The sequence below is a fragment of the Heterodontus francisci genome, chromosome 1, assembly GCF_036365525.1.
Source record: "Heterodontus francisci isolate sHetFra1 chromosome 1, sHetFra1.hap1, whole genome shotgun sequence".
In the NCBI taxonomy this organism is placed as follows: Eukaryota; Metazoa; Chordata; class Chondrichthyes; order Heterodontiformes; family Heterodontidae; genus Heterodontus; species Heterodontus francisci.
The window spans coordinates 259,514,033-259,537,493 of record NC_090371.1 but is presented as its reverse complement, the minus strand read 5'-3'; the positions used below and the strand labels follow the sequence as shown (position 1 = coordinate 259,537,493).

General features: G+C 42.2%; 1 protein-coding gene across 1 annotated transcript in view; it reads left to right on the top strand.

The window, feature by feature from the left end:
• Positions 1-23,461, top strand: part of LOC137375984 (cystine/glutamate transporter-like) — a 225,706-nt gene that overhangs the window by 155,375 nt on the left and 46,870 nt on the right. The window contains exons 7-9 of the mRNA XM_068043829.1: positions 9,928-10,051; positions 18,508-18,611; positions 22,004-22,100. Coding sequence (XP_067899930.1) covers positions 9,928-10,051; positions 18,508-18,611; positions 22,004-22,100 — 325 coding nt within the window. The remainder of the gene's footprint in view (positions 1-9,927; positions 10,052-18,507; positions 18,612-22,003; positions 22,101-23,461) is intronic.

Here is a 23,461-nt window from a genome sequence, read left to right as displayed (position 1 = left end):
CCTCTGGCAGAGGCCCCCGTCATAGGCCTCAACGCCGAGAAGGCCTGGCCCAATACTGTCGACAGCGGCGAGGCCTCATGGCAGCTCCCCCGCCACTTGGCAACAGGAGCCAAATTTGCATAGTTAAATTTATTTAAATCAATGAATTAAGTACTTACCCGTTCCCACTGTCTATTTTGGTGCCATATTGGTTCTGGTGGCCGGCACTCTCACGCCTTCGGATATCCGTCTGGGGATCTGATGCGAGACACTGGTGGGGAGAGGGGGTGCAGGTAAGTATTTCAGTGCGGGAAGAGGGCGGAAGCGGGGCCAAACTTCTCCGACTGATGTAGGGGATGTTGGGAAGGGGTAAAGTGCACAGTTTACGAACTGTGTTGGGTGGGGTGGGGGGGAATGTCAGGTGCACAAAGTAAGTATTTTGGGGGGGAGAGGGCAAGGGATGAATTGTATGGTTATTGGGGTATTGGGAGAGGGGCTAGAAACATTTATTTCATTTTGTTGAATCCATTTTAATTAACTAATGACCAATGACATAGGTAGAAAGAGGGATGAGATCTTGCACCAAGAATTCAGGAAGTTAGGCAGTAGACTAAAAAGCAGGACCTCTCGGGTTGTAATCTCTGGATTACTCCCAGTGCCACGTGCCAGCGAATATAGAAATAGGAGAATAGCACAGATGAATGCGTGGCTTAAGAGTTGGTGCAGGAGGGAGGGTTTTAGATTCCTGGGACCACTGGGACCGTTTCTGGGGAAGGTGGGATCTGTACAAGCGGGACGGTCTACATCTGAACCAGAGGGGGACTAACATCCTTGCTGGCGAATTTGCTAGTGCTGTTGGGAGGAGTTTAAACTAATTTAACAGGGGGAGGGGACGCAGACTCCTAGCAGAATAGGGACACAGCTAAACACAGGAAAGCGAACAAGTCAGAGGGAATACAGCGGAAGTAAGTTTCAAGGGAGTAAGACCAGGACGGAAGGCCTCTACTTCAATGCCAGGAGTATTGCAGGTAAAACGGATGAGTTAAGGGCAATGATTGACACGTGGAATTGTGATATAGTAGCCATTACGGAGACATGGTTGAGAGAGGGGCAGAATTGGCAGCTCAATATCCCGGGATATAGAATCTTCAGGCGAGACAGAGGAGGGGGTAAAAGAGGAGGGGGCATTGCAATATTAGTTAAGGAGTCAGTTACTGCAGTAAGGAGAGATGATATCTTGGAGGGGGCATCAAAGGAAGCTTTATGGATAGAGGTTAGGAATAAAAAAGGGACAGCCACATTGCTAGGTGTTTATTATAGACTCCCAGATAGCGGGAAATTGAGGAGCAAATATGTGCGCAATTTGCAGAAGTGTGTAAAAATAATAGGGTAATCATATTAGGTGATTTCAACTTTCCCAACATTAATTGGGACAGTCATCGTGTTCAGGGCTTAGATGGAGTGGAGTTCTTAAAATGTATACAGGAGAACTTTTTAGCTCAATATGTAGAGGATCCAACAAGGGAGGGTGCAGTGCTGGACCTAATTCTGGGGAATGAAGCCGGACAGGTGGTTGATGTGTTGGTGGGGGAACATTTTGGTGATAGCGACAACAACTTGGTACAATTTAAGCTTGTTGTGGGGAAAGAAATAGACAAGTGGATGTCAAGTGGATTGGGGGAGAGCGAATTTTAGTAAAATAAGGCAGGATCTGGCTAAGGTAGACTGGAAAGAGTTACTTGTCGGGAAATCTACAGAAGAGATTTCCCCTAGTGTAAATTGCCCCTGGTGTAGGTAGGTGGTAGGGAAAATGGGATTACTGTAGGGTTAGTATAAATGGGTGGTTCTTGGTCGGCACAGACTCGGTGGGCCGAAGGGCCTGTTTCAGTGCTGTATCTCTAAATAAAAAAAATTTTAAAAAATAAATTAATTAATTAAAATTTTTAAAAAGAGCAGTGGGGGGCATTCAAAAAGGAAATGGGGAGGGTACAGGCCCAACATGTTCCCTCTAGGGTAATAGGTAGGAGCAACAAGCCCAGAGAACCACGGATGACCAGAAACATTCAGGGTACGATGAGAAGGAAAAGAGAGGCTTTTAGCAAATATAAGGAGAGCAAATCAATGGAAGCATTAGTGGAGTACAGAAAGTGTAGGATGGAGCTTAAGAAAGCAATTAGGAGAGCAAAGAGGGGATATGAGAAAGCTCTGGCTGGTAAAAGTAGGGAAAATCCCAAGATATTCTTTAAGTATATCAATGGGAAGAGGATAACCAGGGAAAGAGTAGGACTCATTAGGGACCAAGGGGGAAATTTGTGGGTGGAGCCAGAGGATATTGGTAGGGTGTTGAACGAATACTTCACATCTGTCTTCACCCAAGAGAAAGAGGATGTAGATATGGAACTTAGAGAGAGAGACTGTGAGGTTCTTGAGCAAATTGTCATAGGGAGTGACAAGGTATTGGAGGTTTTGGCAGGCTTAAAAGTGGACAAATCTCCAGGTCCGGACGATTTGTGTCCCAGGATACTGTGGGAGGTGAAGGTGGAGATTGCAGGGGCTCTGACCCTAATTTTTAATTTCTCTGGCCACGGGGGAGGTGCCAGAGGACTGGAGAACAGCTAATGTGGTCCCACTATTTAAGGAAGGTTGTAGAGATAAGCCAGGGAATTACAGACCAGTGAGTCTCACGTCAGTGGTGGGGAAACTATTGGAGAAAATTCTGAAGGAGAGAATCTATCTCCACTTGGACAGGCAAAATTTGATTAGGAATAGTCAGCATGGCTTTGTCAGAGGGAGGTCATGCCTAACAAATTTGATTGAATTTTTTGAGCATGTACCAGGTGTGTAGATGAGGGTAGTGCAGTTGATGTAGTTTACATGGATTTCAGCAAAGCATTTAACAAGGTCCCACATGGGAGACTTATCAAGAAAGCAAATGCACATGGGATACAGGATAACTTGAAAAGGTGGATTCAAAATTGGCTTAGCTGGAGGAGACAGCTCTTGGTTCAGGGGTGACCTGATCGAGGTGTACAAGATTATGAGGGGCATGGACAGGGTGGATAGGGAGCAGCTGTTCCCCTTAGTTGAAGGGTCAGTTACGCAGGCGCCGACATGATTTTTAAAGGGCTTCAAGCCCTACGTTGCTATTTGAATTTTTAAAGTAGTAATGATTCTGAAAAATGAAATAAAGTGATCCTGACCTTCTCTCATCCCCCCCGGAATAAGCATAGAAATAATTACTTGCTATCCCCCCTCCTCAATCACTTACCTTGTGCTCCCGACCTTCCCCGCCAAAGGTTCATCAACTTTAAACTTTACCCCTTCCCACCACCCCCTAGACCAATGAAATTAGTTTGACCGCGCTTTCCCCTTCCCGCACTGAAAAAAGTACCTGGTCCCCCCTCCCCACCAGTGTTCCGCCTCGTATACCCAGATGGCACCAATGTCACCCCAGAACAGACAGAGGGAGCGGCTAAGTAATTAGTTCTTTTATTTTAATAAATTAACATATTTAAATTTTGGTCCCATTGCCGAGTGGCGGGGGTGGGTGCTGCCACGAGGCCTCGCCACCACGGGCAATATCGGGCCAGGCCTTCATGGCATCGAGACCTGTGGCGGGCCTCTGCCTCGCCATGACCCCTGACATCGGGGAGGCTGTAAAAAGCCCAATAACCTCAGATTTCCTAATGTTGTGCTAAAGGAAATTGTGACACATCCAAGACAATGTTAGACAGCCAGTCTGCTAGCACGGGAATAGTCAAGCGATTCAGAGATGTAGTAAGAGGCAGAGTTGAGTACAGTAAGCAAACAGGTGAAAACTGCAACAAAAACAAAAAATGCTGGAGTTACTCAACAGCTCAGGCGGCATCTGTGGAGAGAAAAAACAAGTTAACCTTTCAGGTCTGTGACCTTTCATCTGAACTGCGAAACTTAGAAATGTTACACATTTTGAGCAAATGAAAGGGGGAGGTGGAAGAAGAACAAAAGGGAAGGCCTGTAATAGGGTGAGGAGGGGGTCGGGCAGGGCAGATTAAATGACAAACGGTTTCCTGGTTCAAAACCGAGGGGAGTGGTAATGGGACAAGTAAAGAAACAAAAAATGTGTCTGGATGAGGTGTAAATGTCAGGTTAACAGCTGTCCAAACACAAAGTAAAGGGATAAAGAAAGAAACAAGAGGAGAAAAAACAAACTACCAAAAAAAAATGAGAAAAGAAAAAAAGGGAAAAAATGGGGTCAGAGGTTATGATCTAAAATTAATGAGCTCAATGTTGAGTCTGAAAGGTTGTAACATCCCCAGTCGAAAGATGGGGTGCTGTTCCTCAGGCCAAGGACAGATAGGTCACAGTGGGAGCAAGGTGGTGAATTAAAATGACAAGCAACAGGAAGTTCAGGTCGTGCTTGTAGACTGAACAGAGATGTGCCACAAAGCAGTCATCCGGTCTGCATTTGGTCTCTCCATTGCAGCGGAGACCACATTGTGAGCAGCGAATACACTTTACTAAATTGAAAGAAGTACAAGTAAATCACTGTTTTACTTGGAGGGAGTGTTTGGGGCCTTGGATGGTGAGAAGAGAGAGGAGATAAAAGGGCAGGTGTTGCATCTCCAGCGCTTTCATGCAAAGGTACCACAGGAAAATGGGGAGGTTTTGTGGGTGACTGAGGAGTGGACCAGGGTCTCGTAGTGGGAACAGTTCCATCGGAATGCTGAAAGGGGAGGGGAGGGGAAGATGTATTTGGTGGTGGCATCACGCTGGAGGTGGCAGAAATGGCGGAGGATGATATACACTTTTGAATTTGTATAGGTAGAAATTGAATCATGCAAAGGCAGTCCTATGGAGCTGGACAATGAAGGAGAGGTATTGGAGGAGGATAACATAGTCCAGAAGATCAAATGCTGCAGAGACATTGAGGAGAACAAGAATGGATAAAGCATTACGATCATGGTCCTAGCTTTGGCTAGTATTGCTTCAGTGCTCTCGGAAGAATAGAAGTTGACAGTAGGAATTAGAACTAAGTGTTTTGGGAGACACTGGTGCAAAGCTGGTGGGTGGTGACACATTCTTTTCCTTAATGGAGGAAAGGAAATTTGGAAATGACACAATAGCTGGAGAGGATAGATGGGTTGAGGGATGTTTAAGGAGGGGATAATGACTGCAATTTTGAAAGGGAGAGGAATGACACATAAGGAAAGGAACCAGAGATGATGTCTGTTTGTGGAAAATGGTGGTTTATCTTGCAGCATGTTGAACACTGCACACATGACTTTTATGTTAGATTATGAACAGTAATTGATTGCTCGCAATGATACATCATTTACAGCTTCCGCCCCAACCCACACCCCTGTATGTGAGGCATAAAAAAAGCACATTCTGAATTTTATTCAATGGTTTTTAATCTTTGCTAACCTTGATCTTGAAGCCTATCATTCACACCTAATTGTATCCGGCGAGCTTAAGCATAGGCTGGGATGTACCCATGTGTGCACAGGCTACTGCTGGGGTTTAAATGCTCAAAACATTTGTAACCTTCCTGCCGCTTGTCTAGCCAGGATCAACCTACCAGCTGGAGCATTGGCTTGTAGGATAACCTAAAGGTGAATAGAAAAGATCTCAGATACCAGTAATAGGTCCACCCTTCAAGGTTCTATTTATCAACTGAGATAGCTGGTACATCCCAATGTCCTGGAGTATTGTGTGTCTGCTTGGTTCAGGTGTCAAATTACTGAGTTTGACACAAAATGAATGCACTTGATTTCAAATAAATTGAAATGAGATCCTGCTTTTTTTAAAATTTCCAAAATATACTTTATTCATAAAAATCTGTAAAAAAATACATTCCCAAACAGTTTAAAACAGCATCAAGTCAAAAAATACAAACAGTGCAAAGGTGATCAGTTTCCTTCAATACAATCATGAGTTGCCTCACAACCCTTCCATTTCATTTGTCATGCCATTAACAGTTTTACATTTTACAGCAAATGAAAATTTTCCGATACAGTTCGAGGGGTTTCCCATGGATCCAGCCCCTCAGTTCAGCTTGGTGGGGGTCCTTACACTGTGGTCTTTCCCCATTGAGCCTTTGCTGCGGCTGCCCCAAGCTTTAGTGCGTCCCTCAGCACGTAGTCCTGGACCTTGGAATGTGCCAGTCTGCAACATTCAGTGGTGGACAACTGTTTGCACTGGAAGACCAGCAAGTTTCGGGCAGACCAAAGGGCGTCTTTCACCGAATTGATAGTCCTCCAGCAGCAGTTGTTGTTTGTCTCGGTGTGCGTCCCTGGGAACAGCCCGTAGAGCACAGACTCCTGTGTTACAGAGCTGCTTGGGATGAACCGCGACAAAAACCGCTGCATCTCTTCCACACCTGCTTTGCAAAGACACATTCCAGGAGGAGGTGGGCAACCGTCTCTTCCCCACCACAGCCACCGCGGGGGCATTGCGCAGAGGGGGCGAGACTTCGGGCGTGCAGGAAGGATCTGACAGGGAGGGCCCTTCTCACCACCAGCCAAGCTACATCTTGGTGCTTGTTTGAAAGTTCTGGTGATGAGGCATTCCGCCAAATGACTATGGCAGTCTGCTCGGGGAACCATCTGACACAGGATCCCCTGTCTCCTTTTCCCGTAGGGTCTTGAGGACATTCCGTGCAGACCACTGCCTGATGGATCGGTGGTAAAAGGTGTTTTCCCGCAGAAACTGCTCCACGAAGGATAGGTGGTACGGCACAGTCCAACTGCAATGAGATCCTGCTGGTTAAACTGGGCAGGACCTCTAGGAAACCCACGCCTCTAGCTTTCCTGGTTGCTAAAGCTGCTGTTACCACTTTCTTTCCACCTCACAGTTATTATCAGGGCCTAACTTAGAGCTATTTTGACCTGAAACAACAAGCATGGGTTAAACCTTTGCTGGGTGAGCAGCAGATGCCGGGGTCAAAATGTAAAATACTGTAGATACTGGAAATCTGAAACAAAATGAGAAAATACTGGAAACAGTCAACAGTTTAGTCAGTATCTTTGGGGAGAACAAACATGCTAAAGTTTCAAGTGTGGTATTTCCTCTTATCTCTATTTTTCCCCCTTGTTCAATCACTACCCACTTACAACTGTGCCTCCGTCTGTCACTTTAACAGAGATTTCATTACAAAATGTTTGTCTTATTAATGTTAATGAAACAGGAGGAATATTTTCTCTTTGCAACAAAAACTCAGACAATAGTTTTGACCAGATTTTGTACTGACAACGTGTTGTGATTATGCCTGATCCATTTACAATGAAATTTAAAAGGGCCAGCTGCCATGACAACCCTGAATATAATTATCTAAATACACCACAGAATAATTCATGCAGTGGGAGTGTTTGTTGCAACTTAATTGTTGACATTTAGATAATGAAGAATTCATTTGGAGCTTGGAAAATACAGTTATTGAATTGGAACCAGATGTGATTAATTGTCAATTAGTTAAGGCTCAACAGGGAATATTATACACCTTGTCATCTTTTGCCAGCAGGCCTATGCATGCCCTTTAGATCTGGAAGACTGAAAAGCTAGAGCTGTTTCTTTTTGTACATTTTCCCACTAGGCAGCTAAGCACAGAAATCTGCTATAACTTATGTGATCGATTGTGGGGTCAGATTTTGGGGGAAGTGTAATTGAACTAAGACCATACAAGAATTAATGATAGGATGGTGATTGTCATTTTTTGGTGGCAGGGGAGCTGAGGGTAGGAGGGTAAATCTTGTGCTGCTACCTGTACATCAAGAGGGCATATCTAGGGGGAGTTCTCAGGCTAACATAGGATCCTGCCTAACAGGCTCTTAACAGGCCACAATGAGAATTCTCACCAGCTGAGAGCTTTGCAAAGACCCTGGACCGTGCCCAGACTGAAGAGGTGACCCAAAAGTTTGCTTGGAAGCCAAACAGCTACTTTGTTATCTTACTTTTGGTGCAATGATGTTGTTCTGATTATCCTGGTAGTGTATCAAGGTGAGCATCACTGATGTGTGCTTACTGGCATGATGCATGCACCCTGCATATGCAAGTTACCCTATCTCTATATTTTGGGACAAGGTCTGGGCCTCTCCACTCTGATCGATTAAGGGTCTGCTGCTCTACTCTTTTACCTGCAGGGTGAATCTATGATTCTGTGATTGATGTCAGCTTTTTGTTTAAATAGTGAAAACAAATAGATAAATTGACTGAAATAGTACCAATAATCAAAAATCTAGAAGCTGCTTTCATTGTATTATACCACTACTTTCTTGCCAATATGAAACATTTTCAGCTGTTGATTGGTGAGAAAGTAGCAGTGTCACTTCAGACTCAAACCCAATCTGATTCCTAAATGTACTGAGGCCAAGTAACATGAGGCAACCTCTATAAATGTAATTTCATACAGCTTTTAGTTTTAGCACTGGGTTTAGTATAACTCCAGTTTACACATATCGTTACTGACTCCTCACCTCCCAACTACATGGGCTTCAAAATCCTTGAGCGTGTTTACAAATTTCCACGTGACTTTGCTCCATTCTACTTTTGCAGTCTCCTCCATCTCTACATCCCAGCTTGCACTGTCCATTGTTGCAACTCTTTGCTTCATCATCAGTGGCAGAGCCTGCTGCCATTGTGCCCTTACAGTCTGGAATGCCCTCTCTGAACCTCTCTGCCATTTTATATCTCTCCCCTCCTTCAAAATCCTCCACACAAGTTTGCACTTGCTGCTGTTCAATATTCGGTGTATTAACACCTAATCTGTACTAATGCTTTGTCTTTCAACACACCATTAACATATTGTTTGCCTTTGCTCCGTGACCTTTTGGTCAGCTATGTGGCCTGGTCCAATCTAGACCTCCTTTGTTATCTCTTGCCCCACCCCCACCTCACTTGCTTATAACCTGAGACTTTTCTAATATTTGTCAGTTCCGAAGAAGGGTCACTGACCCGAAACGTTAACTCTGCTTCTCTTTCCACAGGTGCTGCCAGACCTGCTGAGTGGTTCCAGCATTTCTTGTTTTTATTTCAAATTTCCAGCATCCGCAGTATTTTGCTTTTATTAAGTTTGAAAACCATCTGCGACTGTGGACCCTCCAAGCCTACAACAGACAGCTACAGCCAGTGACCAGGGGAAGAGAGCCAACTACAATTCTGCCTTCAAGAAAACCCTTTGACCAGCAAGGATTTCAAGAATGCAGCTTCAGCTGTGGACTACCGGCTCATCCACTTCACAGACTGTGTATTTAAGTTCCATTTACTGTGAACTTTAATCCAACCACCAAATTTATTTTTCCCCCTGTAATCTATTTGTGTGTGTGTGATTCTGCTGTGAATGCGTGCTTGAATGTGTAGCATATTTTTTTTAGTATTTTTAAATCGGGTTAAAGTGTTAAGTATAATAAACTTACCTATTTCTTGTTTAAACTCAAGAAAACCTGTCCAATTGGTTCTTTCACGATCACAGTAATTGTAAAAAAGGTGAAACACTCACAGAGGTGGTAAGCACAACCACTTTAAAAGGAATGAACCCTGTTGTGGCCAAATAAGAGGAAGGGCGAGAGGGAAGCCTGAGATCCCCTCCTCACCTGGCCATAACAATATACAGACAAATGAAATTACAGTTCCTGTTTGAGAAAACTTTAATCCAGACAGATCAATGGTGCATACATCTTTGAAATACTCAGCTAGCTGTACAGGAAAGTCAATTTACTCATTATCTCTTAGCAAAGTTCAAGCCAACAGAAGAAGATAAATTTGCATAATGGGTACAAGTACTAGTAAACAGGCATTTGCTTAAACGAAACCCTTCAAGAAAATTTAATCCTACACATTATTAAAATACAGTGCTTTCTGAAAATAATAACTCAATGCAACAATACTTGCTTGAGAAAATGCATTTCTTGCATAATAGGACTTTAGAATATTCTGTTATTAAAAAATGTTCAACTTTATTTTTCATTCCAGAAATATACCTCTTGCTATCTGCATATCAATGACAGTTGTCACAGTTGGATATGTATTAACAAATGTAGCCTATTTTGCTGTAATGAGCCCTGAGGAGCTTTTGGCCTCTGAAGCAGTAGCTGTGGTAAGTAATATAGACTTTAGCAGATGAAATTTATGTGAAAGAGCCCAATGGTATTTTGAAATGTAGAGTATACTTCAGTTTACAAATGGTTGCAAACAAATTGTATTACCAACACTCACCTGAAATACTCTTCAAACACAAGCAGAAGCTGGTTTAGTAAAATAAGGCCATATTCAAAATATTATTGATCCATCTTCTATGCTTTCTACAGTATTATGAATTGCTAATACAGCCTGCAGTTCATCCAAAGGTGCCATGTGAATAATGTGGGAGGAAATACTTTGACAATAGAGTTGATGTAAAGATGATATCAAGTAGATCAAAGGCCCACCTTCCTTGTGATGATAAAATGTTTCCTTTTATGGATTATTCTAAGAATAGGGTTTGATTGACATAGTCAGAAGGAGTGATATGTTGCACTCGGGGTGGATACTGCAACAGATGGTGTCGAATGACCTGAAGCACAACAGTCACCTGTTCCCTGTACTATGAGTGCAGAAACACGAGGCCTATAACTTACCAAGAGTGGCCCATTGCAAGCAGCAAATCCAAAGGGTATCACAGCCTGCACCCAAGTTGGAGGATAGGCTCAATAGGCCATGCAACTGGAGCACTGTTCAGGCATTTGGGATGCATGCTAACGGGCAGGCCACATTGTTTGTAAAAAAAAAGTTCCTGGCTAACAGTCTCCCCCAAAACCCCTGGTACATTTGTGGGATGCCTTTCTACCTTATGCCTGGTGTTCCTCACCCAGCCTAAATTTTGCCAGCACACAATGAGCAGCCAGCTGCACTGCACTACAAAAGCATACAAATGAGCTGGCCATGTATTATCCAACGTGATCAATTCATTTGTGTGCAAAGCACACAGCACCTGAAAAATTCCAATGTGCTACACGCAAGGTATATTGCCAACCCCAGTGAATTCCCAAAATCAGCTCCATCCTTATTAGGAGAAAGCACCAAACTGAAGAAAGCTGGAAGGAGCATCATCACTAGATTCTTTGCAGACAACTGATGACAGAATGATCTGCTGTTACTCGGGCCCCTGCTCACTCCTTCAGACCAAAGGCTGGTATGCAGCATGGGGAGACCTAAAGAGAGGAAGGGAAGACGTACAATTTAACTTAATCCCCTTCTCTCAAAAAAATTGAAGTTCATCCATTTCATTCATATTTACTTCTGTAAGAAGTCATTTTGTTTGTTGTGAAAGATGTGCTCATCAAAATGAAAGATGGGTGCACTTTTTCTACCTTTTGTCCCCTTTGTCAGCATTGAGCATCCAGGTCAGGTATATCATCGAAGAAAACTCCCTCCACTCTACTCTTAAGTATGAACTTAACTGCAATCTGAAGAAGCACCTAATGCATTTGACCTTTTCCATTTCTCATATCACTTATCTCTATGCTCTCACTAAATAAGATTGCTAATTATGGGCTTTTGAAATGCGGACAGCTTTGACTGTGCTCTCAAACCCACTTGCGACAGGTTTTAAACTGCTGTGATGCTCCACCTTAATAACTAGTAGAGAGAGGAGACTTTTGTTCCATCTCTTGGAGTAGATTGACTGGTCGCAGAGGTGACTGCGCATTTGGCCACCCAGCTAGCTTTGATATTCTGGCGCAGCTGACAAGGCTCCAATTTAGAAAAACCTTCCCAGCTTATGATTCAGTGCTACAATATGTTCTATTTTGGGCCAACGCAGTCCTGTAAATTTAATACTTTGTCCCTGCTCAGGGGATCTTCAGGATGGAAAAGGAAATATTCTACATAAATAGCATTAAGTGAATACTCAACAAACAGCTCCCAAATACAGAATTTACTATACTCATGAGGAATAACTTAATCACTTGGAACTTTACCACACAAAATAACCAGACCGTCTTCCCTTAAAGATTCAGTTCTACTTACAGACTATTTATTTAGATATATTTAATCGTGTTTACACATTTGTAATAATAGATTAGCATATTTTAAAGGATGACATTTGGCTAGAGACCAGAAAATATTTCAGTGTGGTGTTTGCCTAGAATAACTATGTAAACAGACAATAGATAAATCCTGGCAATGGCTCAGCCAGTTAGCTGAGACATACAGACCAGGAAAGTTCCAGGTTTGGTCCCCAGTTCATGCTGAGTTAGATTACCTCAGCCTAGATACCATTAAGGATTGGCTTCAGTGTCTCAATAGGAATTCAATCAAGATCCACACTCACGGTTGCTATCCAGCAACCTCTGCTGGTAAATACATAAGGGACATCAATTGAGGAGAGGAGTGTGCTTAGTTATGATATACCCATAGCTTGTGAACACTTACTGTCCAGGCTCATACATGAATAATTACCATCTGTGTGAGATATTGGAGGGTGACTATGTACCATGGAGGTAGCCATTCAGCACTTTCAGAAGAGAGGGAAGCAAAGCAATAACTTAGCATTTGTAAAAGTAAGGAATTAATTGATCTACGGTTTATGTGATCATTGTGTTTATAGACAAATCTATGCACTTAATCAGCATATGCTGGGTTCTGCCAGTTTAGGGGGGTTCCAACCTGTCTCCCATGGTAGTTATGATAGAAGACCAGGAAAAGCCCCATGGAACCTTCCAGTCCTTTCTGAAATAGTAGAATCATAGAGAGTTTACCATACAGAAAGAGGCCACTTAGCCCATTGTGTCTATGCCAGCCGAAAAATGAGCCACCCAGTCTAACCCCACTTTCCAGCATTTGGTGCATAGCCCTGCAGGTTACGGCACTTGGGGTACATATTCAGACACCTTTTAAATGAGTTGAGGGTTTATGCCTCTACTACCCTTTCAGGCAGTGAGTTCCAGACCCCTACCACCCTTTGGGTAAAAAACCTTTCCTCATCTCCCCTCTAATCTTTCTACCATTCACTTTAAATCTATGCCCCCTAGTCACTGACCTCTCTGCTAGGGTAAATAGCCTCTTCCCATCCACTCTATCCAGGCCCCTCACAATTTTGTACATCTCAATCAAATCTCTCCTCGGCCTTCTTTGTTCCAAGAAGAACAGCCCCAGCCTATCCAATCTTTCCTCATAGCTATATTTTCCAATCCTGGAAACATCCTTGCAAATCTCCTCTGTACCCTCTCTAGTGCAATTACATCCTTTCTGTAAGGAGGTGACCAGAACCGCACACAGTACTCAAGTTGTGACCCAACCAATGATTTATACAGTTCCAGCATAACCTCCCTGCTGTTATACTCTATACCTCAGTTAATAAAGGAAAGGATTCCGTATGCCATCTTAACCACCTTATTGACCTGTCCTGCTACCTTCAGGAATCTGTGGACATTCACTCCAAGGTCCCTCACTTCCTTTACACCTCTCAGTAGTCTCCCATTAATTGTTTGACCCCCCCCCCCACCCCCAAATGCATCACCTCACATTTCTCTGAGTTGAATTCCATTTGTTACTTTTCTGCCCATCTGACCAGTCCATTGATACCTTCCTGCAGTCTACAGCTACCTTCCTCGCTATCTACCACACAGCCAATTTTTGTGTATGCAAACTTCTTGATCATGCCCCCTACATTTACATCCAAATCGTTAATATAAACCAGAAAAAATAGGGGACCTAATACTGAGCCCTGCGGAACCCCACTGTAAGCAGCATTTCAGTCGCTAAAACACCCGTCAACAATTATCCTTTGTTTCCTGCCACTGAGAGAATTTTGTATCCAGCTAATCAGTATTTAAGTGTGTTCTTGTTAAGCATGTGCATGTTTGTCCATGCACTGGTCCTTTTGAAACTGTAGCTATTAAGTATATACTTGCTAAGTGTTTAACTGTTAAAAATGCACACCTGTTCAGTGTATGGCTGCCAATAATATTTGTTGAGGGTATATTTGAGAAATGTATTTCTGTTTAGTTTATATTTGTGAAGTGTTTATTGGTAAGATTATTCTTATTAAGCATTCAGCTGCTAATTGTTACTTGTTGAGATTATACATATATACCTGCATACCAATTTATTATAGAGTTTTATTTAGAACATAGATGAAGGCAATGCAGTGGATGTTGTTTATATGGATGTTAGGAAAGCATTTGATAAGGTACCACATAAAAGGCTGGTTAACAAAATTGAGACTCATGGAATAGGTGGGTCAGTGTCCACTTGGATTAAAAATTGGCTCAAGGACAGAAACAGCGAGTCGTAGTAAATGGTTATTTTTCAGACTGGAGGATGGTAGACAGTGGTGTTCTCCAAGGATCAGTGCTGGGACCACTGCTTTTTTTGCTATATATAAATGACAGGGTAGAATCTCAAAATTTACTGATGACACCAAACTTGAAGGTGTGGCAAACAGTGAGGATGATATGAACTGCCTGCAACAGGACATAGATAGGCTAACAGAATGGGCAGACAGGTGGCAGATGGAATTTTATACTGACAAGTGTGAGGTGATGCATTTTGTTAGAAGGAATAGGCAGAGGCAATATATGTGTAATGGCGCAATTCTAAAGGGTGTGCAGGAACAGAGAGACCAGAATGCATGTGCATCAATCTTTGTAGGTGGCAAGACATATTGAGAGAGTGGTTAGTAAAGCATATAGCATCTTGGGCTTTATAAATAGAGGCATTGAGCACAAAAGCAGGAAAGTTATGCTGAACCTTTATAAAGCTTTTGTTAGGCCCCCAACTGGAGTACTGCATTCAATTCTGGTCATACTTTAGGAAGGATGTATGGGTCCTTGAGAGGATGCAGGAGATTTATCAGAATGGTTCAGGGTTGGGGGATTTTAGTTACAAGGTTATATTGGAAAAGCTGGGGTTGTTCTCTTTAGAACAAAGAAGATTGAGGGGAGATTTAATAGAAGTATACAATATTATGAAAGGCTTAGATAAGTTAGACAAGGAAAAACTGTTCTCATTAACAAATGATACAAGGATTAGAGGACACAGATTGAAAGTTTTGGGCAAGAGGTGCAGGGGGAAAATGAGGAAGAACTTTTTTACGCAGAGGGTGGTGATGACCTGGAACTTGCTGCCCACAAGGGTGGTGGAAGCGGAGACAATCAATGACTTCAAAGGGAAATTGGATGGCCACTTGAAGAAAATAAGCTTGCAGGGTTACGGGGATTGAACAGAGGAGTGGGACTATTTGGATAGCTCCATGGAGAGCCGGCATTGACTCAATGGGCCAAATGGCCTCATTCTGTGCCATAAATGACTCTGTGACTCTATTTGCCTTCAGTCATTTCTATAGATAAGAGGGTAAACCTCTGTGGATATTTTACACGAGGTGGCAGTGCAGAGAACATGTGAATTAGGAGCAGGAGCGGGCCACTGAGCCTGTCGAGCCTGCTCCGCCATTCAATAAGATCATGGCAGCTCTGATTGTAACCTCAAGCCCTGATAACCATTCACCCCTTTGCTTATCAAGAATCTATCTCTGCGTTAAAAATATTTAAAAACTTTAGCTCCACTGCCTTTAGAAGAAGAGAATTCCAAAGACTCAGGACCCTTTGAGAGAAAAAATTTCTCCTCACTTCTGTCTTAAAAGGGTGACCCCTTATTTTTTAAATAGTGAACACTAGTTCTAGATTCTCCCTCAAGGGGAAACATCCTTTCTACAGACACCCTGTCAAGACCCCTCAGTATATGCTTCAATCAAGTTGCCTCTTACTCTCCTAAACTCCAGCAGATACAGGCCAGCCTGTCCAACCTTTCCTCATAAGACAACCCGCCCATTCCAGGTATTACTCTAGTAAACCTTCTCTGAACTGCTAGTAACACATTTACATACTTCCTTAAATAAGGAGACCAATGCTGTCCACAGTACTCCAGATGTGGTCTCATCAATGCCCTGTAAAACTGAAGCATAATCTCCCTACTTTTGTATTCAATTCCCCTCACAATAAACAATAACATTCTATTAGCTTTCTTAATTACGTGCTGAACCTGCATATGAACCTTTTGCGATTCATGTTCGAGGACACCCAAATCCCTCTGCATCTCAGAGATCTGCAATCTCTCACCATTTAGATAATATGCTTTTTTATTTTTCCTGCCAAAATAAACAATTTCACATTTTCCCACATTATACTCCATTTGCCAGATCTTTGTCCACTCACTTAACTTATCTATATCCCTTTGTAGCCTTCTTATGTCCTCTCCACAACTTACTTTCCTACCTTTCTTTGTGTCATCAGCAAATTTAGCAAACATACCTTCGGTCCCTTCATCCAAGTCATTTATATAAACTGTAAAAATTTGAGGCCTCAGCACTGATCCCTGTGACACACCACTCGTCATGTCTTGCTAACCAGAAAATGACCCATTTATGCCTCCTCTCTGTTTCCTGTTAGCTAGCCAATCTTCGATCCATGCCATATGTTACCCCTTCACCATGAGCTTTTATTTTCCACAATAACCTTTCTCTCTTGCCTTGTCTCTTTTGATTTACCACATCTTCACAAATTTGATCTTTTGCCCCACTATTTAGTTGAAAACCCTCTCTACTTCCCTAGTTATGAGGCTCACTAGAACAGCCGTCCCAGACAGTCCCAATGGTACAGCCCCCACTTTCCCCAGTAAGGGTGCTAGTGTTCGACGAAGTGGAACCCACTTCTACCATACCAGTCCTTGCGCCACACATTCATTTATATAATCTTATTTGCCCATGCCAATTTGCACGTGTCTCAGGTAGTAGTCCAGAGATTATTACCTTTGAGGTTCTGCTTCTTAATTTGGTTCCTAGTTCCTCATACTGACTATGCAGAACCTCCTTCCTTGTCCTGCCTATGTCATTGGTACCTACATAGACCATGACGACTGGATCCTCCCCCTCCCACTGTAAGATCCTCTCCAGCCCTGAACAGATGTCCTAACCCTTGGCACCAGGCAGGCAACAGAGCCTTCTGGACTCTCGCTTTTTGCTGCAGAAAACAGTGTCAATCCCCCTCACTATACTGTCCCATACTACCACTATATTCCTTTTTGCTCCCCCCACTTGATGGCTTCCTGTACCACGATGCTATGGACTGTTAGCTCATCCACACTGCAGCCCCCATTCTCATCCAAACAAGCTAAAAGAACCTCAAACCTGTTGGAAAATCACAAAGGGGCTCCTGCACTCCTGCCCTCTGGGTCCCCTTACTTGCCTCAGCTGCAGCCACACTCTCCTGTCCCTGACCACTGACAAAATCAGAAGACCCTATCCTAAGGGCTGTGATCACCTCCTGGTACAAAGTGTCCAGGTAACTTTCCCCCTCCCTGATGTGTCTCAGCCTGCAGCTCAATGACTCTGAGCTGAAACTCCTCGAGCCGCAAACACATACTGCAGACGTGCTTGCCCTGGATCACACTGGCATCCAGAAGCTCCCACATGCTGCAGCCATGACAAATCACCTGTCCTGCCATCCTTAATGGGTTTTCATTAACTACTTAACTATTTTATTATCTTATTTATATTCTTTTTATATATATATATTATTAACCTTACCACCAGTTCCTGTACTATTTAAAACCTTAAGAATAGAATAGGCCTCAAGCATTTACCAGATACTTATCAAACAACTTGCTGCTTTCGCAAACTCCCAGCACTCTTCTTTATTTATTTAGAGATACAGCACTGAAACAGGCCCTTCGGCCCACCGAGTCTGTGCCGTCCAACAACCACCCATTTATACTAATCCTACATTAATCCCATATTCCCTACTACATCCCCACCATTCTTCTGCCACCTACCTACACTAGGGGCAATTTTACAATGGCCAATTTACCTATCAACCTGCAAGTCTTTGGCTGTGGGAGGAAACCTGAGCACCCGGCAGAAACCCACGCAGTCACAGGGAGAACTTGCAAACTCCACACAAGCAGTACCCAGAACTGAACCCGGGTTGCTGGAGCTGTGAGGCTACAGTGCTAACCACTGCGCCACCCACTCTGTTCAAGTCACACTCTAAATCCTCTCCTCACCCGCTGCTTCTTTCCCAGGAGTTCACCTGCTGCTTTGTTCTGCTTCTGACCCCAGGATGGGATCATTTAAATATTCAAAGGCATTGCCCCACACCTGTAGCAGCACAACAGAGATGCATATCCCCCCTGAGGTGGCAGAGCACAGAGTGGCACCCTGTCATTCTGAAAGGAGCCACCTAGGCATGAAGTAGGCCATAGAAACGTAATAGCATAAGCTTAAATACTCCTTTTCAGGGAATGGAGGGCTGTTGAAGGTAGTCAATTCCTCAGGTTTTGGCCATTTAATGATGGATTTCACTGGCCTCCCACCAGAATTGCAATGGGATAGTAGGAGAATCCCCACAGAATTTCAGGAGCACTATGATTCTTCAAAGTTTTTTCTTATGTTTGATGATTTTCTTCTTGTTGTTTACATGAAAAGGAACATTTTAAAATTCCAAATATGAATGCTAATATAATTGGTTAAGAAATTAACTGTGCAGGATTGATTTTAACTGCAGTTTGATTGATTAGACCTTTGCAGAGCGACTGATGGGCAAGTTCTCTATAGCAGTACCAATTTTCGTTGCTCTTTCCTGCTTTGGCTCTATGAATGGAAGCATCTTTGCAGTTACAAGGTAAGAATTCAGTCAATTTACAGTTCGGAAAATGTGTCAGAAGAACAGGAAAGAACCAATGTATTCCCATAAATTTGGAGTGAAGATATTTTTATGCTCACAAAAACAAATGTGCCACTTCGCAAAATTTCATATCATGCATATGTTAAAGCAGCTAGGGTCAAAGTATAATATACAATAATAGACTTGAAAAATAACATTTCTTTAAAATTATATGACCCTGGAATTCCATGGGGCTACCATGTCAATTCACACAGACTATCAGGGCTTTTGTATTTAAATATCAACTGTAAACCATTTAGTTATTATGATATGTGTTTAATCCCTCATTTGTTCCTTATTCTCTGCCTGAAGCTTTAGCCTTTCCATTCATTCCAACTGCTGCCCCCACCACTTGTGCCTGACACCATTCTGAGACAAAAGAATGGGAAGGTATTGTCTTCCCAGGCTATGACTTTGCCACTCTTGGTTGACAGTTCTACAGCAGTAGCCCAATGTGAGTCATGCTCCAATTCCGCCTGCATCACGTACAGAATTATCTGTCAAGTTGGGACCTTCCAATGATGGAAATTGTGAAGTTCGGGCGGCACAGTGGCGCAGTGGTTAGCACAGCAGCCTCACAGCTCCAGCGACCCAGGTTCAATTCTGGGTACTGCCTGTGTGGAGTTTGCAAGTTCTCCCTGTGTCTGCATGGGTTTTCTCCGGGTGCTCCGGTTTCCTCCCACAAGCCTAAAGACTTGCAGGTTGGTTGGTAAATTGGCCATTATAAATTGCCCCTAGTACAGGTAGGTGGTAGGGAAATATAGGGACAGGTGGGGATGTGGTAGGAATATGGGATTAGTGTCGGATTAGTATAAATGGGTGGTTGATGGTCGGCACAGACTCGGTGGGCCGAAGGGCCTGTTTCAGTGCTGTATCTCTAAACTAAACTAATCTAAGAAAACAACAAGCACAGATCCATGCCCTATTACTCCACGTTCTTGCACAACTGGCGAGAAATTCACTTCTCTAATCTTTTCAAACCGAGGTCATAATCAGTAATGTGATGATGCGATACTTTGCTGGCCTCCCCCGACAGCATATTTTATATTAAACACTTCAAATAAAAGTAAACATTAAAAATGTGAGAACCCTGATGCTAGGTGGGCCACTTAAAATTATCCACAGCATGCCTGAGTTCGGGAGATAGGGAAAACAGGAACTAGGCTCTTGCTCTTCAAACTGGAAATGGATGACAAGCTAGCTGGTTAATATAAAGAGCCTTTTCTCATCAGTATTCATCTTCTGAGAAACCTTTTTTTACTTCATCTATTGATCTATTTTACATTATGAAGCAATCATAAACCTGATGATTTTTAATCACACTTCTAATTGCCATCTAGTTCAAAAACAAGCTGTAGTGTGGCATGATACATCCTTTGAAATTTATTATTGCTAGTTCATAGCTTATTTGCTGTTTTGTTACAACATATCAATCGTTGTTTTAAAATAAAAATGTAAAAGGCCTATCTAACGTCCCTACCTGCACAGCTAAAAGATTTCAAACAAAGTTTAAATTTCCATTCCCATGAGCTGTACCAGCACTGGGCCAAACTGTTATGCAAAGGGTTGCAAATGTGTTTTAGTTAAGATTTTAAGTGAGTATTCAAACAGTTTTACAATGTAGCTTTTATGCTGATTCCACAATAATCTGGTGAATATGCGACAGTAAAGTATTTGAATTAGATATACGGCCAGTGCAAGGGTGGTGTGGCGATAGACTCCACATTCTGCTGAATAACAATTTGAAATCTCAATGATAAATAGTCCATTGTCATTCCATTTTCACAATAGTTCAGTTCAGAAAACATTAATTTCTTTTACGATTAACTTAAAATATTTTAATAGTGGGTTAACATTTGAAAGTGTTCCTTCATTATACCTTTTGCAGAATTTGTTCTTCCATCAGTAAAAATAATTCTCTGTTTATCCATTACATTGCTTACTGACCAAATTCATAAAACTCTATACAATTATTGTACAATATTTATTGCTGTAAATTCAAAACCTACATCAATACAATATTATATACCCTATCAATGCAATTATATTATACGTTACATTCCATATGCATACATAAATACAGCAAGTACATAATAATAAGTATCCCAGAATTTAGTGCCTCCAATGTTTCCTCTTGGTTGCACGTATGGGCAGCCATACAGCAATCCAGAACATACCACACAATGCAACAAACAGGCTACGCACAAAAAATGTTCCCTTTAAGTTGCAGTCAATCGCGGCTACGTTGCAATCCTGAATGTACCGTGCAGTGCAAACAGGTCCTGCACAACAAAGAAAAATTAGAATGAACATTGGTTTGCCTCGTTAGCAAGTTTTCTATTATGACCCATGCAAAAGAAGGGACAGACTTTAAGCATAGTGCAGAATTTAATAGGATAAAGAAACATTACTTACCAAGAAAAAGGAGTTCAAAAAGTCTTTATTTGGCAATACATCTTGATATATCTGCTTATCAATCACATATTAAAAGAAGCTAATAAAATATTCTTCCTGAAGTATTTGGTATATTCCCAGTCAGTCACGAATGTATGTTACGTTGCCCTGATAGTCCAGTGTGTTTGTGTGTTGAGTAGACCTGCGAAAGAGGATGGTCTTTCGTTTCAATTGCAACCTGTGCGGAGTTGACCAATTGGAGCCAGGGAAGTGGTTAGGACAAGATATTTGGCCCCAATACCCACTTTAAAATCAGGCTTAAAAAGGCAACCCAGTATTTTATTAAGCTTCCAAACTAGGTATTGTAAAGTTTTACTGTTACTCTCCTCAAGTCCCTTTCCTCATGACATCCAATATAGTTTCTCGTACATAATGATGTGACCAACCAACTTAGCTATAACATTCCCTGCACTTGATTATCTCCTATTGGCATCCTCTTCTGCCATGTAAGAAAACCTCTTCTTTTAACAAAATCTGATGATGTTATAGAAGTAGCAGCAGGACTAAGGGGAAACCAATTGTTCTTTCCATTGGAGTCAATCAAATCACATTAGAATTTCTCCTGAAATACTAAATAAAATTCTTCCATATTATGAGCAGCTGAAGAAAAATGATCAAATGTGAATTTATTGCAGTCTGAGTTATTTGTTGCATATGACCCAGAAATAAGTGAGGTAGCTGAGGCGAAGGAAATTGCAAGTGACATATCTAAGGTATATTTGTTAAAGTCTGTTCACAAATAATTGCTTTAAAAAGAGAGCTCAGAATGTCACTAACTTCTAACAATCGGTGTGGATTCATAGATATTACATTGACATTTGGTAGTTAATGGACAGCATGCAGGAAACCTGTTGCATTGCTGAGACATAATCTGTTGTATCTCTTTAATCAAATAGAATGTTTTATGTTGCTTCACGAGAGGGTCACCTTCCAGAAATTCTGTCCATGATCCATGTTCGTAAACATACACCTCTTCCTGCTGTTATTGTGTTGGTAAGAAAGCATCTCCAGACATTTAAGTTTGTATTCATCTGACTTCCAACCTCTTTGTTGCCAATTTCACATCATAAAGAGGTTTTTCATGCAGAGATATTAGCTTTCTATTGTGACTGTGGGTTATTGTTTTTCACTACATTTGCACATATTCTATCAATTGACTTGGCAAAGCTGAGATAGAGAAAATAAAGTGTAAAAGTACCAAGAGCTTGTTTTTTTTAAAAAGACACCAGTATGTACCTTCCATAATTCAGTCTGTTTCCAGTGGAGCTGAAATGGCCCATTTATACTGAATGACAGATTTAACAACAATAGGACAATGCTGCAAGCTTTTGGAACTTTAACAACTAGTGGGAAGGCCTATTTAGGTTAGGAATGAATAAAGTCTATCTGCAGCCAGACCCAAAGTGACTGTTCTGAGGCCTAGTGCCATCATCAGGAGTTTACTTTGTTTCGACCAATACCTCCCATTGAAGAATATCTATGCCTTTGCCTTCCATGTCATTCTAGAATAATCAAAAATTGCTGCCCAATAATATCAACAAATGAATCTAATTTATGTTGTGAGAATATAGAGAAATACGTGCTGCGATGGATTAAATGTTGGCCTTTTGCCTCTGACACTTAGGTTTGAATCCAGCCTAAACTGAATGTATGATGGTGTCCCTCCTGTGTGAAATTAATTGAGGTAGTCTCAACCTAATGGAATGGATACAGCACAAATCTAATTTGGCAATAAATTGAAAATCTCATAGATTTCAGGAGCAAAATCAGGAAGCACTTTTTCACATAAAAGCTATTAGAAACCTGAAATTCTCTCCCCCAAAAGGTTGTGCATGCTAGGACAATTGGAGCTTTTAAGATTGAGATAGGGAGAGCTGAATTTTGACATTTGGACACACTCACAGCGGGGGAGGCTGGCAGTGGGTTGAGAACCTGAAAGTGCATGGATCGGGTTTTTCCGTGGCTCTTTAGCATTTCGCCACTAGGTTTCCCAAACAATTGGAGTAGACAGTGTGATCCCGATACGCACCTAACTGTTGATGCTTCAGTATTTAAAGGGACCTCGATGAGGAACAGAATGAAAGCATTCTCCAACTGAGAGGTGGGGTCTCGAAGAAGGAAGACTGATTCTTGAAGGCATCCCTGGAGATTCTGCTGCAAGCTATCAGGGCCCGCAGAGAAATTGTGTTCCTAGTGGACAGGACGAACAAGTCTGCTTTGGAAACCAAGCAGGCATGGCTGGAAGTAATTGAGGACATCAGCAGGTGGAGTGTGGTCACTCACTGTTGGTGTACCTACATCCCAAGGACTGCAGCAGTTCAAGAAGGCAGCTCACCACCACCTTCTCAAGGCAA